Below are 13,033 nucleotides of genomic sequence, written 5' to 3' on the forward strand. Positions count from 1 at the left end.
CTTTGGTGTTCCCGTGATCATAAATGTCGGATAGTTCTTGTGTGGGGATGGGGGGTGGTGGCTGCGGAAGTTGGGATCAAAAGATCTCACAGGCTGAACCCTGGGCCAATCCTGACAGATAGAGGGTTAATAAAGAGAAACGTGAAGCGTCGTGTTCAGGTCTGGGAGGACCAGTGGAGCACACGGTGAGGATACAGCCCAGCAGGGCTAGAAGAGGAGGCTTCAGGTCACAACTGTGATGGGGTTGGAAAACAGGCGAATTAGTTCGAGGCTGCCGTAACAGTGTGCAGTCAAATCAGCAGAAGTGATTAACCCAGCTGCTCTGCCTGGCTCGGGCCACAGTGAGGACAGGGACCAGCTCTGAAAGCCACGCTTTTGAGGGGGATGAATCGGTCAGAGTTCAGTACGGCGAACAAATTGTTGTACGTATCTTAGGAAGAAAGGAGCTTAATGCATGGGTAGAATGCTATAAAATTGTTAAAGGGCTGCAGGGGTGGGGATCAGCAGGGCGTCACTGGAACTGCTGAGTTCAGAAACACACTGCTGGGATACCAGCCAGGCAGCAAGAAGCCACTTGTGCCCCACGACTGCTTCTTGAATTCATGAAGCTGGTGATTTGACGCTGGAGTGCTGAACTCAGCCCCCCACGCTTTCAGTATCCACATTTCCACCTCCTTGCTTGTCAGCGCAAACAGCCAAAAGGTCAAGAAGCTGGCCTCCATCTTGCTTCCTCCTTCTGTAGTACAGACATAGGAACTGGATTTGCATCCAGAATCCTAGCAGCACGGAGTCTTGCAAGTAGGTTTCAGCTGTCCAGCCCCTAGTTCAGCAGCCTTCCCAGGAGATGGGAATGGATGCTGACTGCCAGCCCACCTTCTCTGCCCTGAGGGAGAAGGAGAAGTCAGTGTCCAGAGGGCTGCTATGAGGAGTGGGAATGGGACTTGGAGAGACTCAGGTGTGTGGTTAATGCTCAGACTCGGGGGGCCAGCCCGGTGCTGCAGCAGTTAAGTGCGCAGGTTCTGCTTCAGCGGCCCGGGGTTTGCCGGTTTGGATCCCGGGTGTGGACGTGGCACCGCTTGGCACGCCATGCTGTGGCAGGTGTCCCACATATAAAGTAGAGGAAGATGGGCACGATGTTAGCTCAGGGCCAGTCTTCCTCAGCAAAAAGAGGAGGACTTGCAGTAGTTAGCTCAGGGCTAATCTTCCTCAAAAAAAAAAAAAAGACTCAGATCTTCAAGGCTCTTCTGAGGCAGTGGGAACAGCTGGGGTCTCGTGCTCAGTGCTGGGGAGCCAGGAGCAGTGATGGGAGGAAGATAGAATGCAGCTCTCTGAAAATGAGAAAGGGAGAAGTTTGCACAGCAGCTGGACCTCCGTTAGGGAAGACATGGTAGAAGGGGGTCTTGCATGACTCATTTGGGACAGGTGGTCCTTATATTCCTTCGAACTCTGGGATGCTGTTATCAGAGCCACTTCTGTGGCAAGGCCATGCCTAAGGTGCATGTTTTCTGTGGTCTTCTCTGGTTTGTCTCCATTTGTCTCTGATCCTGGGTAGTGGGCATTTGGAGCAGACTTTGTCCCCCCCAGCAGAGGCATGGGCAGGAAATCTCAAGGCCTCTGTTTCTCTTAAGGCTGTTGTGAAAATCATGTGACTGCATCAGAAAACATAATACCTTGCTCCGTCTCTGGGAAAAGAATTCCTAATGTGCTTATAGGTTAGAATGTGTTTCCAGAAAACTTTTTAGATTCTCATGGGATTGACACTTGAGGCTTAATTTCCAGGAGTGATTAGATCACAGCCTGTGGCCAGGCCTCCGAACAACCTCTGTCTTAGGGGCTGGCCCCGTGGCACAGTGGTTAAGTTCGCACATTCTGCTTCGGTGGCCAGGGTTTCGCCAGTTCCGATCCTGGGTGCGGACATGGCACCACTTGGCACACCAAGCTGTGGCAGGCGTCCCACATATAAAGTGGAGGAAGATGGGCACGGATGTTAGCTTAGGGCCAGTCTTCCCCAGCAAAAAGAGGAGGATTGGCAGCAGTTAGCTCAGGGCTAATCTTCCTCAAAAAAAAGAAAACCTGTCTTAGAGGGGAAGCAGCTTGTCTTCAGTCACTCCCACAAACAAGGGTGAATTGATAGGGCAAGGTTCAGCAAATAGACTCCTGTTCTTGGTGACAGCAGGTGTCCCTCACCAAATGTAGGTGACTGACGAGATTTCTGTATATCACGGGGTTTGTGGGTCAAAAGGCTCAAAAGACGCCCTTGTTCAACTTGAACAAGTCTCGTGAGAGCACCTCTCCCTGTGCCTGGCCTCTGAGCAGTGTCTGCTGAGTGAGTCAGTACGTGGCCTGCGCCTTCTTTCCTCGTCAGAGCTATAGGCAGGAAACACTTGTAGGATAATGGAATTGTACTGGGCTTTTTCTAGCTCTAAAAAACCATTTATTTACTAATACATTCATGGAGAATACCTTGATCCCACCAAGTTATTTGCCATAATGTCCCCTGATGTCCTCTTTGAAGAAAGAGAGACTACCGGTTAGATGCTCATATCCTTAATAAGATTTGCAGTTTGTGGAGTAATCTTAATTTGCTGGTGTTGATAACAGGATGAAGTCTGCTCCCTGGAGGAAGGTCTCTGGCCCTTCCATCTTGGACGCTGTTGGAAGTGATGAGGTCAAAGGAGGTGTTTTTAACACGCTTGCCAAGGACCCAGCCGGGAAAGAGTTAATTCGATAAAATCCTTTAAAGTGTCTGCTTTTAAAAACTTTATTTTGATACAATGTCATATTTAGAAAAATTTGCAAGAATAGTACAAAGGACTGTATATCTTTTATCCAGATTCACTAGCTGTTAACGTGTTGTCCTATTTATTACTTGCTTTGTAAATTTCTATATTTCTTTTTGAACCATCTGAGAAGAGCATCCTACCCTTTTGTCTGTAAGTCCTTGAGCGTGTATGTCCTGAGAGTGAGGACTCTCCCTTCGCGTGGCGCGTGCCCACAGCAGGAGTAGAACACAACGCCACGTCTAGCCCACACTTCATAGTCGGATTTTGCCGATCACACCTCTTTGCTGACCACATGGTCTTATTTAATTTAAAACGGTTCCTCAATCTTTGGCTTTCTTGACCCTGCCTTCTTGTAGAGTAAGGGCAGTTATTTTTAGGGTATCCCTCAATTTGGGTTTGTCTGATACATCCTTATATCTAGAGGCAGGATATGCACTTTTGGCAGGAATGTCACAGACATGATGCCATGTCCCCAGTGCGTCACAGCAGAGGCACGTGATACTGTTTGTCCTCTTGCTGATGTTAACTTTTATTACTTGCTTGAGTTTACGTTCTCTCCACTGTGAAGTTACTATTTTTCTTTTTGTGATTAATAAGTCATTTGTGGAGGGATGCTTTCAGACTCAATATCCTGTTCCTCATCGAACTTTCACCCATGAGTTTTAGTCTCAATTGATGATTCTTGCTGAATCTGTTACCAAGCTGGTTGCAGAATGGTGATTTTCTAACTCCCTTCATTTCTTTTGGCATCCTATTATAACGGGAAGCTTTCTTTTTGCTCCCATTAAAATTTTTTTGTTCATTTAGTTATCAGTATGGACTCAGATTCTTATTCCAAGAACATTGTTACTGTTATTTATTTTGAATGCTCAGATTGTACCAAATTTGGCCAATCTGAGTTCTTTCAGGCTAACTCCTGAATCCCCATTATTTTAAGGTTGCTTCCTTAATTTCTGATACAAGATATTTCAGCCATCTTGTACATTCCCTGCTCCAGCCCAGGAGTCGGCCAAGGGGCCCAGGTCAATGACGTGAATGATGGGCCCAAATCAAGAAGTGAAATACCAGCCTGACTGTCAGACAGATGGGCTCTTCAGCTGCACTCGGGCCAGACAGAACTGGTTTCCGAGCAGGGGTGACAGGTGTGAGTTGCTCAGGTTGTACCAGGAGGGCCATGCCAGCCTGACGTCATTTAAAGGATGCTAGTCACAGTGGGTGGACTCCAGAGCACCCTGCAAAGTTCTGGGCAGGAGGGAGAACTAACGAGTGGCTTCATGTCAGGAGGCTGCTCAGGGTTGGAACAAGCCCAGCAGGCCCCACGTGAGCCCACCATGGGGAACCATTTAGAGAAGAGGCTTTCTCTGTGCTCCTGGAAGGAAGGAGCAGGCAGAAGGCGGGCCCAGGGCTGCTGCTGAGGACAGCGTAGGCTCGTGCTGTTCTGAGACCCAGCTCTGGCTCTGGTCTCGTCTGGCCACACCACACCCACCATTCCCTGTGTTCAGGACCTCCTTTGGACACTGGGGCCGTGGCCTCAGCAGGACTCGGAGGCCTGGATGATGAAGTTGCGTTGTGCTCGTACACTCCCAGCAGCGGTGTCAGTGACTGGCCAGCAGGGAAGGCCAGGGAGGCCACAGTGTAAGCTGCTTGGGTGGGGGCAGCCAAGACCTTGTGCTGTGTACCAGGGTTAAGCCTTCACCTGTGGCAAGTCACGCTGGGGAGCGGGCCCTTAGCTACTGCAGACTGAAAGCAAGTGACCCCAAGGAAACAGTACCCTTAGAGAATCCTATCTTCAGATAGGATTGCTACGCCTAAGAGCTGGGACATACCCACTGAGATGCAGGACAGGATGCCTAAATTCTGCCATCTTTGGGCTTTCCTAGACCTGCCCAGACCACTGGAGTGGGTCTAGAGAAATGACCAGGATGGTGAGGAGAGTCTGCAAACTGGCATGTTTGAGAGGAGGCCAGGAGAAGGGCGGAGCCCGGGGAGATAAGGATGCTGTCTGCAAATCTCTGGAGAGTCGTCACAGACAGGGAAGAGATGTCCTCTGGGAGCTCCAGAAGGTGGAGATCCCAGAAGTGGGGGCAGGCTTGTTCTTCGTTCATCCATGCATCCCTCACTTGGTGAGCTTCGCTCTGTGCTGGACATAGAGGATCCACGGGCGTGACTTCCCAGGGCATGGGGAGCGGGGGGAATCAGACAAATCAGTAGACTTTGAACACAGAGGATTCAGTGCCACCGGGGGGGTAACACGGGGGGCAGGCATGAAAGCAGGGAGGAGGGGCACGTAACTGAGATTTGAAGAGCTCAGGGAAGGTGCTCCACGGAAGTGATGATGAAGTAGGACCCTGCAGTATGTGCAGGATTTAGCCAGGGAGATAGATTTTGGCTCAATTAAGGGAAAAATAATCAGATGGAAAAGCTTCTCTTCGGCAGGTCTGCCCTGCCGGGTGGGAGAGCAAGCCCTGGCCACTCAGCCAATGCAGCCGCTGCAAAGCAGCTTCACTTCCTGACTCTTCCCCAGCCAGAGAGCGAGGATGGGGTCCATTCCAACCCCCTCTGCCTCCAAAGGACTTGGCTGAAGATGGACATTGTGTGTATCCCAGCTGTTCTGTGTCTGCTCTCGAAGCCCGAGGTGACAGCCCTGCTGCCCACCCCTCCTGCCCACAGGCTCTTAGCATTGGATAGTGAACTTGCACCTACGGGGCCTGAACACACATCACCACTCAGCCTCAATTCCTGTGAAAAATGGGGCAACGACCTCACCAAGTTGGTGTTTAACATACCAGTGAAGGAGCATCAGATGATTTTAGCGGCACGAGGACGTATCAAAGTGCCCGCGGCAATGCTGGTTAGGCTAGACTGCAGCGACGAATGCCCCGGACGTCGGGTTTCAACAAAGGCGTTTCTGCTTGTGGTGTTGGGAATAGTTTCAATTTAATAGTTTATTTTAAGATAGTGTATATTAGAAAACACTAGCTTTTCATTTATAGTAGTGATGTAAACATTTCTTTTTAGTTCAAACTCTGAAGTGTTCTGGATAGAATCCTGGAATGGGAAAAGGACAATAGATAACAGCTAAGGAAATCTGAATAAACACTGGACTTTAGTTAATAATAATGTCTCGATATTGGTTTATTAATTTTGATGAAAATACATATTAATGTAAGATGTTAGTAATAGGGATACTGGGGGGCATTTGGGAACTCTGTACTGTGGATCTGCTCCCTTTTCTGTACATCTAACTCTTCTAAGAAATAAAGTCTATTAATTTTTTAAAAAAGAGGATTTAAAGAAAGATGTTAAGTACTAACATTCTCCTCAGGTGACGTGGATCTGGTAGAAACTCTAAGACGCCGAGTGACTGAAGCTGGGAAGCCTGTGTCCATGGATCTGGAAACCCTTTGCAGACGGTCAGGTGGGTCACACCAGGGACTTTACTGATGACTTCACAAAGCCCGCAGGGCAGGCAGGATGGCAGTCCAAGCCCAGACTGGCACACAGGACACACAGCTTGGAACCCGAATCATCATGGGAACAAGCTGAGTGGACAGGGTGGCCCAGGGTTCTCCTGTCTCCTTCAGTGGAAACGGTGCCCTGGGAAGGCAGAGCAGCGCCAGGCCTGCCTCCAGCCGCCCGGGAACGCTGGCAGATACCCAGACCAAGGAAAGTCCCCCCAGAAGTGCCTCTTAAAATAGAGAAGTTTATTTTGGTTGCCAAGATTTTTATAAGCACTTGGTTCACAGAAAAGTCATTTCTTACAAAATAATAAAGGCAGCATTTTGTACAGCGACTCACATTGGGGCCACCAGAGAAGTGCAAAGGACGGTGCTGGGGATGAGAGGGGCCAGCGCTCTTGGGGCCCAAAGTCCTCAGGGTGAAGCCAGTGCTCCTGGCTCCCTCTAGCCTCCCCCACCCCACCCAGGAGAGCAGCACCGGGGCCTGGCAAAGCCAGCCTGGGAGCCAGGGGCCTAGTGCCTGACGATGGCCCCAACAGGCCAGTGAAGGCCCTGCATGAAAGGCCAAGCGGGAAGGGGGACCCCTTCCTCCCGCAGTCGGTCAGAGCCGCCTGGCTCTGGAACCTTGACACATTCACAGTAGGGTTCAGTAAAGCCCTTGGGGAGCCAGCCTTCCTCCTCACTCACGCTACTAACCCCACCCAGCGCCTGGATGGGTGCTGGGACACAGTGAGACATGGCCCTCCCCTCAGGTGGCTCACAGGCAGGTGAGTGGGACAAGGACGGACCTGGATAGCTCCAGATCAAGGCAGAAAGGACCCTGAGAGGGCAGAGAAAGGGCGGAGGCGGCTCAGGGGAAGGGCACGGTCATGTGGTGGGAGGGGGGTGCTCTGCGGAGATGGCAGTGTCTGAGCTCGACCCTGGAGAATGGGTAGGACCTGGACGTGGGCGGGTGGGAGACGGCATGTCAGGAAGAGGCAGGAGCACGGGCCAAGGCACGGAGTGGGAAACCACGGGAGGGACCGTAAAGGCAGGTGGTTCTCCATGAAGAATGTGGACACAGACGGGGGCCCAGCACCTCCATCTCCAGGGGCAGCCGGGGCGGGCGTGCTGGTGGGGTCCACATGCTCCTGGTGCAGCAGGCACCCACCCAACGTCCTCCTGAGCCTGGGAGCTTACTGAGGGTAGAGTCACGTGCCTCCTTCGCCGCCCAGCCTGGCACCAGAGCCACTCGAAGGAAGCCTTCTCCAAACGCCCCTCCTGTTTTCAGCATGTCCCTTGTCACCCCTGGGGCAGCCTTTCAAGAGGGGCTCCCTGTCCCAAGCCCCTTCCTCCCTCACAGGTCCATGTCCAAGTCTGAGAACTGTGTCCTTAAGGAAACCCAACTCCTCCGGCCTCCGCAGGCAGCTGGGCGGGTGTGGTGGTGTCCCTGGAGGGATGGAGAGAGGTCCAGGACAGGGGGAAGTTCTGGGCAGCTGCCTCTTTCCACCTCACTAGAATCGCTTCTCTCCCTTAGGAGTAAATCTGCTCTTCCCTGAGAAGAGGCTGGGTGCAGGCTGTGAGAAACGCCGTTCCCCGTAACTCACACGGACACCCCGACGCACGGCGCAGTGTCGGTTTCCCCCAGCTCTTCCAAATCTCTGCAAGAGCTTCACTTACTGGGGACCCACCAACTTCTGTGCCTTCTTCTTCTTGAAAACTCACACCGAGTTCCTTCCTGCAGAGGGTTTGGAGCCGAAGGGTTTTGGAGATACTTTGTTCTCAGTGCCCCGGAGGCCTGGGAGCCTGTTTTTTCAGGGGGTGGTGGGTACGAAGATGGAGAGGGGCCTGGAGCCGGCACAGGCGCTACTTCCTCCATCCTGAAGGCCTCAGCTCTTAGCCCGGCTGAGCACCTGCCAGGCCCGAGCCTGAGAGCAAGGTATATGGTTGCTGCTCGCGGAGTCTTCGGACAGCCCCTCAGTTACCCGCTGTGTGGCTCTCCATCCTTACAGGATGGTGCAGAAGATGCTGCGGTTGCTGTGGTAACCACCTTCCACACGGGCTGTGATCCTGGTCGCCATGGCCGTCACCTTCTGCCCACCGTGGGCTGCAGAGGGGCCTCGGAGAGAGTTGTCAAGGTGAGGCCGTGCTGGTGGGTTCACCAGGCGCCACGTATCAGACCTACAGGTGCAAAAGGATAGTCACCAAACTCTTTGAGAGCCCAGAGCAGCTGCTGAAAGCCCCACACAGCTCACTGTGGCTCAGGCTCACCAGGTCCAGGTGTTGGATCTGGGTGGAGGTGGCGTCTCCCAGGCCAGTGACGGCAGAAGGAGGAGGGGCGTGTGTGAAATTAGTTCTAGCTCCAGCTCTGCCTTCAGTTCTGCATGTGACATTGGCCAAGTGCCCTCCACAGGCCTCCGTGATCTCGTCTTTAAGTAAGGATCTAGATCCAATGAGTGGCTTTCTTTTTTTCTAATTTTTCTCCTTTTTTTTTCTAGCTGTATGACCATGAATGTTTATGAAAGCTTAGTTCATAATCACTAAAAACTAGAAACTACCCACATACCCTTCAGGTGATGATGGATAAAGGCCGTGGCACATCCATACAGTGGAATACCACTCAGCGACAAGGAGGATGAATGACACGTGACACCATGGGTGAATCTCAGGGGCATTATGCTGAGTGAAGAAGCCAGACTCAAAAGACTAAATACTGTATGATTCCATTTATATGACACTCTGGAAAATGCAAATCTATACGGGACAGAAGGTGGTGGGTTCCAGACCCTCGAGCTCTTATGGAGATTATGAGGGTTGGGGAAAATCAAATGAGAATGAAGCTTCGATTAGGGCTTTCTGTTGTCTGAGTTACAAGGAACCACGTCTTACAGCAAATCCTAAATTACTTAAGCCAGCAACAATGTCTTCTATGTACTTCTCTGATAATAATGTCACAACGAGTAGGACTGTAAAGGTGTGCAGAGAGTCAGAGACTGGCTACAGTGGGGAGAGGGGGAAGCCTGGACGGATGTTCAAAGAGCTGCAAGCGTTTGAGTTTGGCAGCAGAGAGAGCTCTTGAAAAGGAGTGATGAAAACGGAGGGCTGGAAAGGAAAACCAGGAGCTGACAGGGCATAGGGACAATGCCAGGCTGGCAGGTCTGTGCCGTATCCTGTACCCTGGGGTCTCCAAGGGGGAAGGGGAAGTGGACCCCAGGGAGTCCACTATATGATTTACTGGAATGTGGGAAGAAAATATTAGAATTTCTACTTATTTTTTATTTTATACTTTATAAATTAGGAATATATAAACATACATATGAGGGGGTTTCCTCAAAAAATATTTCTACTAAGAGTGTGTACAATAAAGAGTAGAGATCACTACTATAGATAGAAAAAGGGGATCCATCAAGGGTTTTTGACCATGGACGGGACATGACAAGAAGTGACTTAGAAAGATGAATCTGGCAGGCAGCACAGGACAGCCTGCGGGGCGGGGTGGGGGTGGGGGTCTAAGGGCAGGGAGTCCAGGCAGGAGGCCGCTGCAACACGAGAGGGGGGAGTAACTACCGTGCAGGAGTGATAAGAATTACTATTTTTACAACCGGTAGAGCAAAGTACCGACCAGTCGGAACAGAGTCCGTCCATGAACAACTGGAGTAGGTGTACGGTAACAAGGGCCACAGGCGAGAGGGAGGGTGCTGAGGCCTGGACGAGGTGGCGGGGGTTGGGGGGGGGGGGACGGGGAGGGGCAGACACATCAGCAGCAGAACAAGAGGACCTGCGAGTGACTGAATTTTGGTGCAGGGGGGCGAATGGCAAAGGGCTTGCCGCCAGAGCACTGAGCGGAGGGTGACGCCATCGAAATGGGGAACGGGGAAAGAAAGAGGGCCGGGGCAGGCGCGCCTGAGGCAACTGCGAGGCACAAGGCAGAGGGCCTAAACCCAGTGACCAGAGGCGGTGGCTCCCTTTGTAATGCCTGGGACCCCTCGGCTAGCTCACTCGCCTGCCCATGCTGAGCAACTGGCCGGAGGCCACACAGCCAGTAAGTGGCAGAGCTGAGATCTGAAAGCTCATCTCTGACTCTCGAAGCTGCTCCCCCAGGGAGTCAGGCGCAGGTCCCCAGACAGGCCCCAACCAAAGCCCAAGCCCAGCACCGTCCCCCCACGCCACCAGAGGTGAAGGTGACAGGACTGCGGGCAGGGGCAACTGCACCCCCGGGCCTGGCCTGGCTTCCCCGGGGCCCTCACTGCGATTCCAGGACTGAGTCGGGCAACCCCAGGCACTCACTTTTTCTTGAAGACCAAGAACTTGTTGTTCTGCATGACGCAGTCTCGGTTGTTGGAGATCTGCTGGAAGATGGTCTTGTTGGTCTTGCCCTGGAAGATGATGTTCTCTTGCACCAGGGCCTTGGCGCGGCCCCGCACTGCGATGCCATAGGCCCGGAAGGAATGGATCCTGTTCTTTATTACCTGAGAGAGGCAGCCAGAGCTTGTCACACCTCAGGGACTCCCAGACTAGGGGGGAGCCAGGCAAGTGAATGACCAATAAAACTGAGGGGGAAGAGCCTGCCCGGTAGGTCAGCACTGAATCATGGGAGTTCAGGGAAGGGATATTGAGACCAGCCTGGGGGAACCAGGGAGGGCTTCCTGGAGGAGGTGATGAGTAAGCTGTAGGAGTTGATCCAGTGCAGAGCAGGGAAGAGTTGTTCCAAGAAGGAACAACGTGCAAGGCCTGGCAGAGAGGGAAGGTGGAGCCAGAGACCAGGGCCGCTGGCAACCGAACCAGGGTAGGCGTGCCCCCTCTGCTCCTTTGCTCCCACAGTGCTCAGCTGCAAAGACAAGGAATTCTTCACTCCTTGCCTAAGTCCCTACTCATGAAGCCACAGAGCCAAAAAGAGGCTTTGGGATGGTACTTTCACAAGGGCAGGAACTGGGTCTGTCTGCTCAGCACTGCAGCCCCAGCCCCCAGCACAATGCTTCACAGAAAGAGGGAGCTCAGGGAGCCGGCCTGGTGGCACAGGGGTTAAGTTTGCCTCCTCCACTTTGGTGGCCTGGGGTTCGCTGTTTCGGATCCCGGGTGTGGACCTACGCATCACTGGGCAAGCCATGCTGTGGCAGGCATCCCACATATAAAGTGGAGGAAGATGGGCACAGATGTGAGCTCAGGGCCAGTCTTCCTCAGCAAAAAGAGGAGGACTAGAGGCAGATGTTAGCTCAGGGCTGATCCTCCTCAAAAAAAAAAAAAAAAAAAAGAGGGAGCTTAGAGCTGGCTGTCCTGCAGGGGAGACAGGCAGGCAGAGGAACAGAAACAAAGCACTGAGGGAAGTGCTCTGGGAAGTATGGGGTTGGGGGGGGGTGGGCACAAGCACCTTAAAGTTCAGTAAAGGAGCACCTCAAACAGCCTGGAGGGTCGGGGGGCCTTCTGAAGCAAGTGACAGCCAGGCCGCAGGACTGAGGTAGGAAAACGGGGAGAAGGATATCCCAGGTACACAGGGAATAGTGTGTGCAAAGGGCCCAAGGCAAGATTTCTCTCCTCATTAGGCACCTACTGCATACCAGGTCCTGTGTGCGATTATTCTGTCAGGGGAAGAGAGCTGAAATAGCCCTGCCCTTGACCCAGAGACCACGAAGAAACCGCAGGTGGCACCCTCACCCTGGCTTCCTGCTGGTAACTCTTGTTCATGCTTCAGGGCCCAGTTCATATGTCCCCTCCCGTGAGAAGGCCCGCCTGCGTCTCCCAGGCTGAGTTCTGGCAGGCGGAAGGAGGCCCCTTGCAGTGCTGAGTGCTTAAGGTTCTGCTCCTCAGCAGAGGGCACGAGGGCCCTCCCAGGGCCGTGCCCTGTGTTGACACCACACGTCACACACGCATGCACACACCTTAGTGTCGGACCTGGGCAGCAGCTGCAGCCCACTGCCCCGGTTGCCGATGATGTCGTTTTCAATGACGACGGTGCTGTCACCCTTGGTGATGATGCCATGGCCTCTGTTGTCATAGATGCCGTTGCCCCGGAGCTCTACCTTGCACTGGGCCTCGACCTTGACCCCACTCTGGCGGTTGCAGGAGATGCTGTTGTTGGCCACACGGGTGAGCTGGCCGCTCTGAGCCACAGTGATGCCTCTGTCCCCATTAGCATGGATCACGTTGGTGACGATATGCAGCGCCTCGCTGCTCTGGACGTAGAGTCCCGAGGCTGTGGCAAAGGGGTTGGGGAGCAGAGAGAGCAGAGGGCAGTGCCAGGGCCAGCCCCGGCCACACCAGTCAGGAGGAGCCTTCCCGGAACTGCACCCCGGAGAGGGAGGAGTGGGTAGTACACTCCGAACCAGCCCGCGGGAAGCGCCCCAACAGGCCAGACGGCAAACAGAGCAGAAGGAACCCAGGAACATCAAGAAAACTCTGTTCCTTCTGAACTAAGTCCTCATCAACAGCCAGGGAAGCGTGATGCGAGAAGATTCCTTAGGCTCAGCTGGCCATCTGGCCTAGGGCTCATCCTGAGCTTGAATGCCTCCCACATCATCATCCTGCCATTTGCGCCTCCTGTGACGGAATGCTCACTACCCACCCAAGGCCGCCCATTCCACCTCTAGACAGACACATCTACCTGCTGGAAAGTTGTTCTGTTTTCCTTCCCATACTGAGCTGGAATCTGCCTCTCCACTGTTTTGGGAAATTTTCTTAAGGGAAATTCTATAATTTTGGGGTAGAGAAATTTATTAAGCTAAGTAATACATATCTAAAATGTGTTACAAATTTTGAAAAGAAAATGGTGTGTGAGGTTGTATATGTTTAGAGACACTATACGTTTGTAGAAAAAAA

General features: G+C 52.7%; 1 protein-coding gene across 6 annotated transcripts in view; it reads right to left on the minus strand.

Moving 5' to 3' along the window:
* Positions 1-5,899: 5,899 nt before the first annotated feature.
* Positions 5,900-13,033, minus strand: part of FBXO10 (F-box protein 10) — a 50,320-nt gene continuing 43,186 nt past the window's right edge. For 4 of the 6 annotated variants that reach the window (XM_070595212.1, XM_070595211.1, XM_070595214.1 and 1 more), the window contains 3 exons: positions 12,097-12,410; positions 10,508-10,689; positions 5,900-8,401 (listed from right to left, as the gene is read on the minus strand). In XM_070595212.1, the coding sequence (XP_070451313.1) occupies positions 8,227-8,401; positions 10,508-10,689; positions 12,097-12,410 (671 nt within the window). In that variant the 3' untranslated portion in view covers positions 5,900-8,226. The remainder of the gene's footprint in view (positions 8,402-10,507; positions 10,690-12,096; positions 12,411-13,033) is intronic. The other 2 variants (XM_070595216.1, XM_070595215.1) reach the window with 1 other exon arrangement.

The sequence above is a fragment of the Equus przewalskii genome, chromosome 26 (assembly GCF_037783145.1).
Source record: "Equus przewalskii isolate Varuska chromosome 26, EquPr2, whole genome shotgun sequence".
Lineage (NCBI taxonomy): Eukaryota > Metazoa > Chordata > Mammalia > Perissodactyla > Equidae > Equus > Equus przewalskii.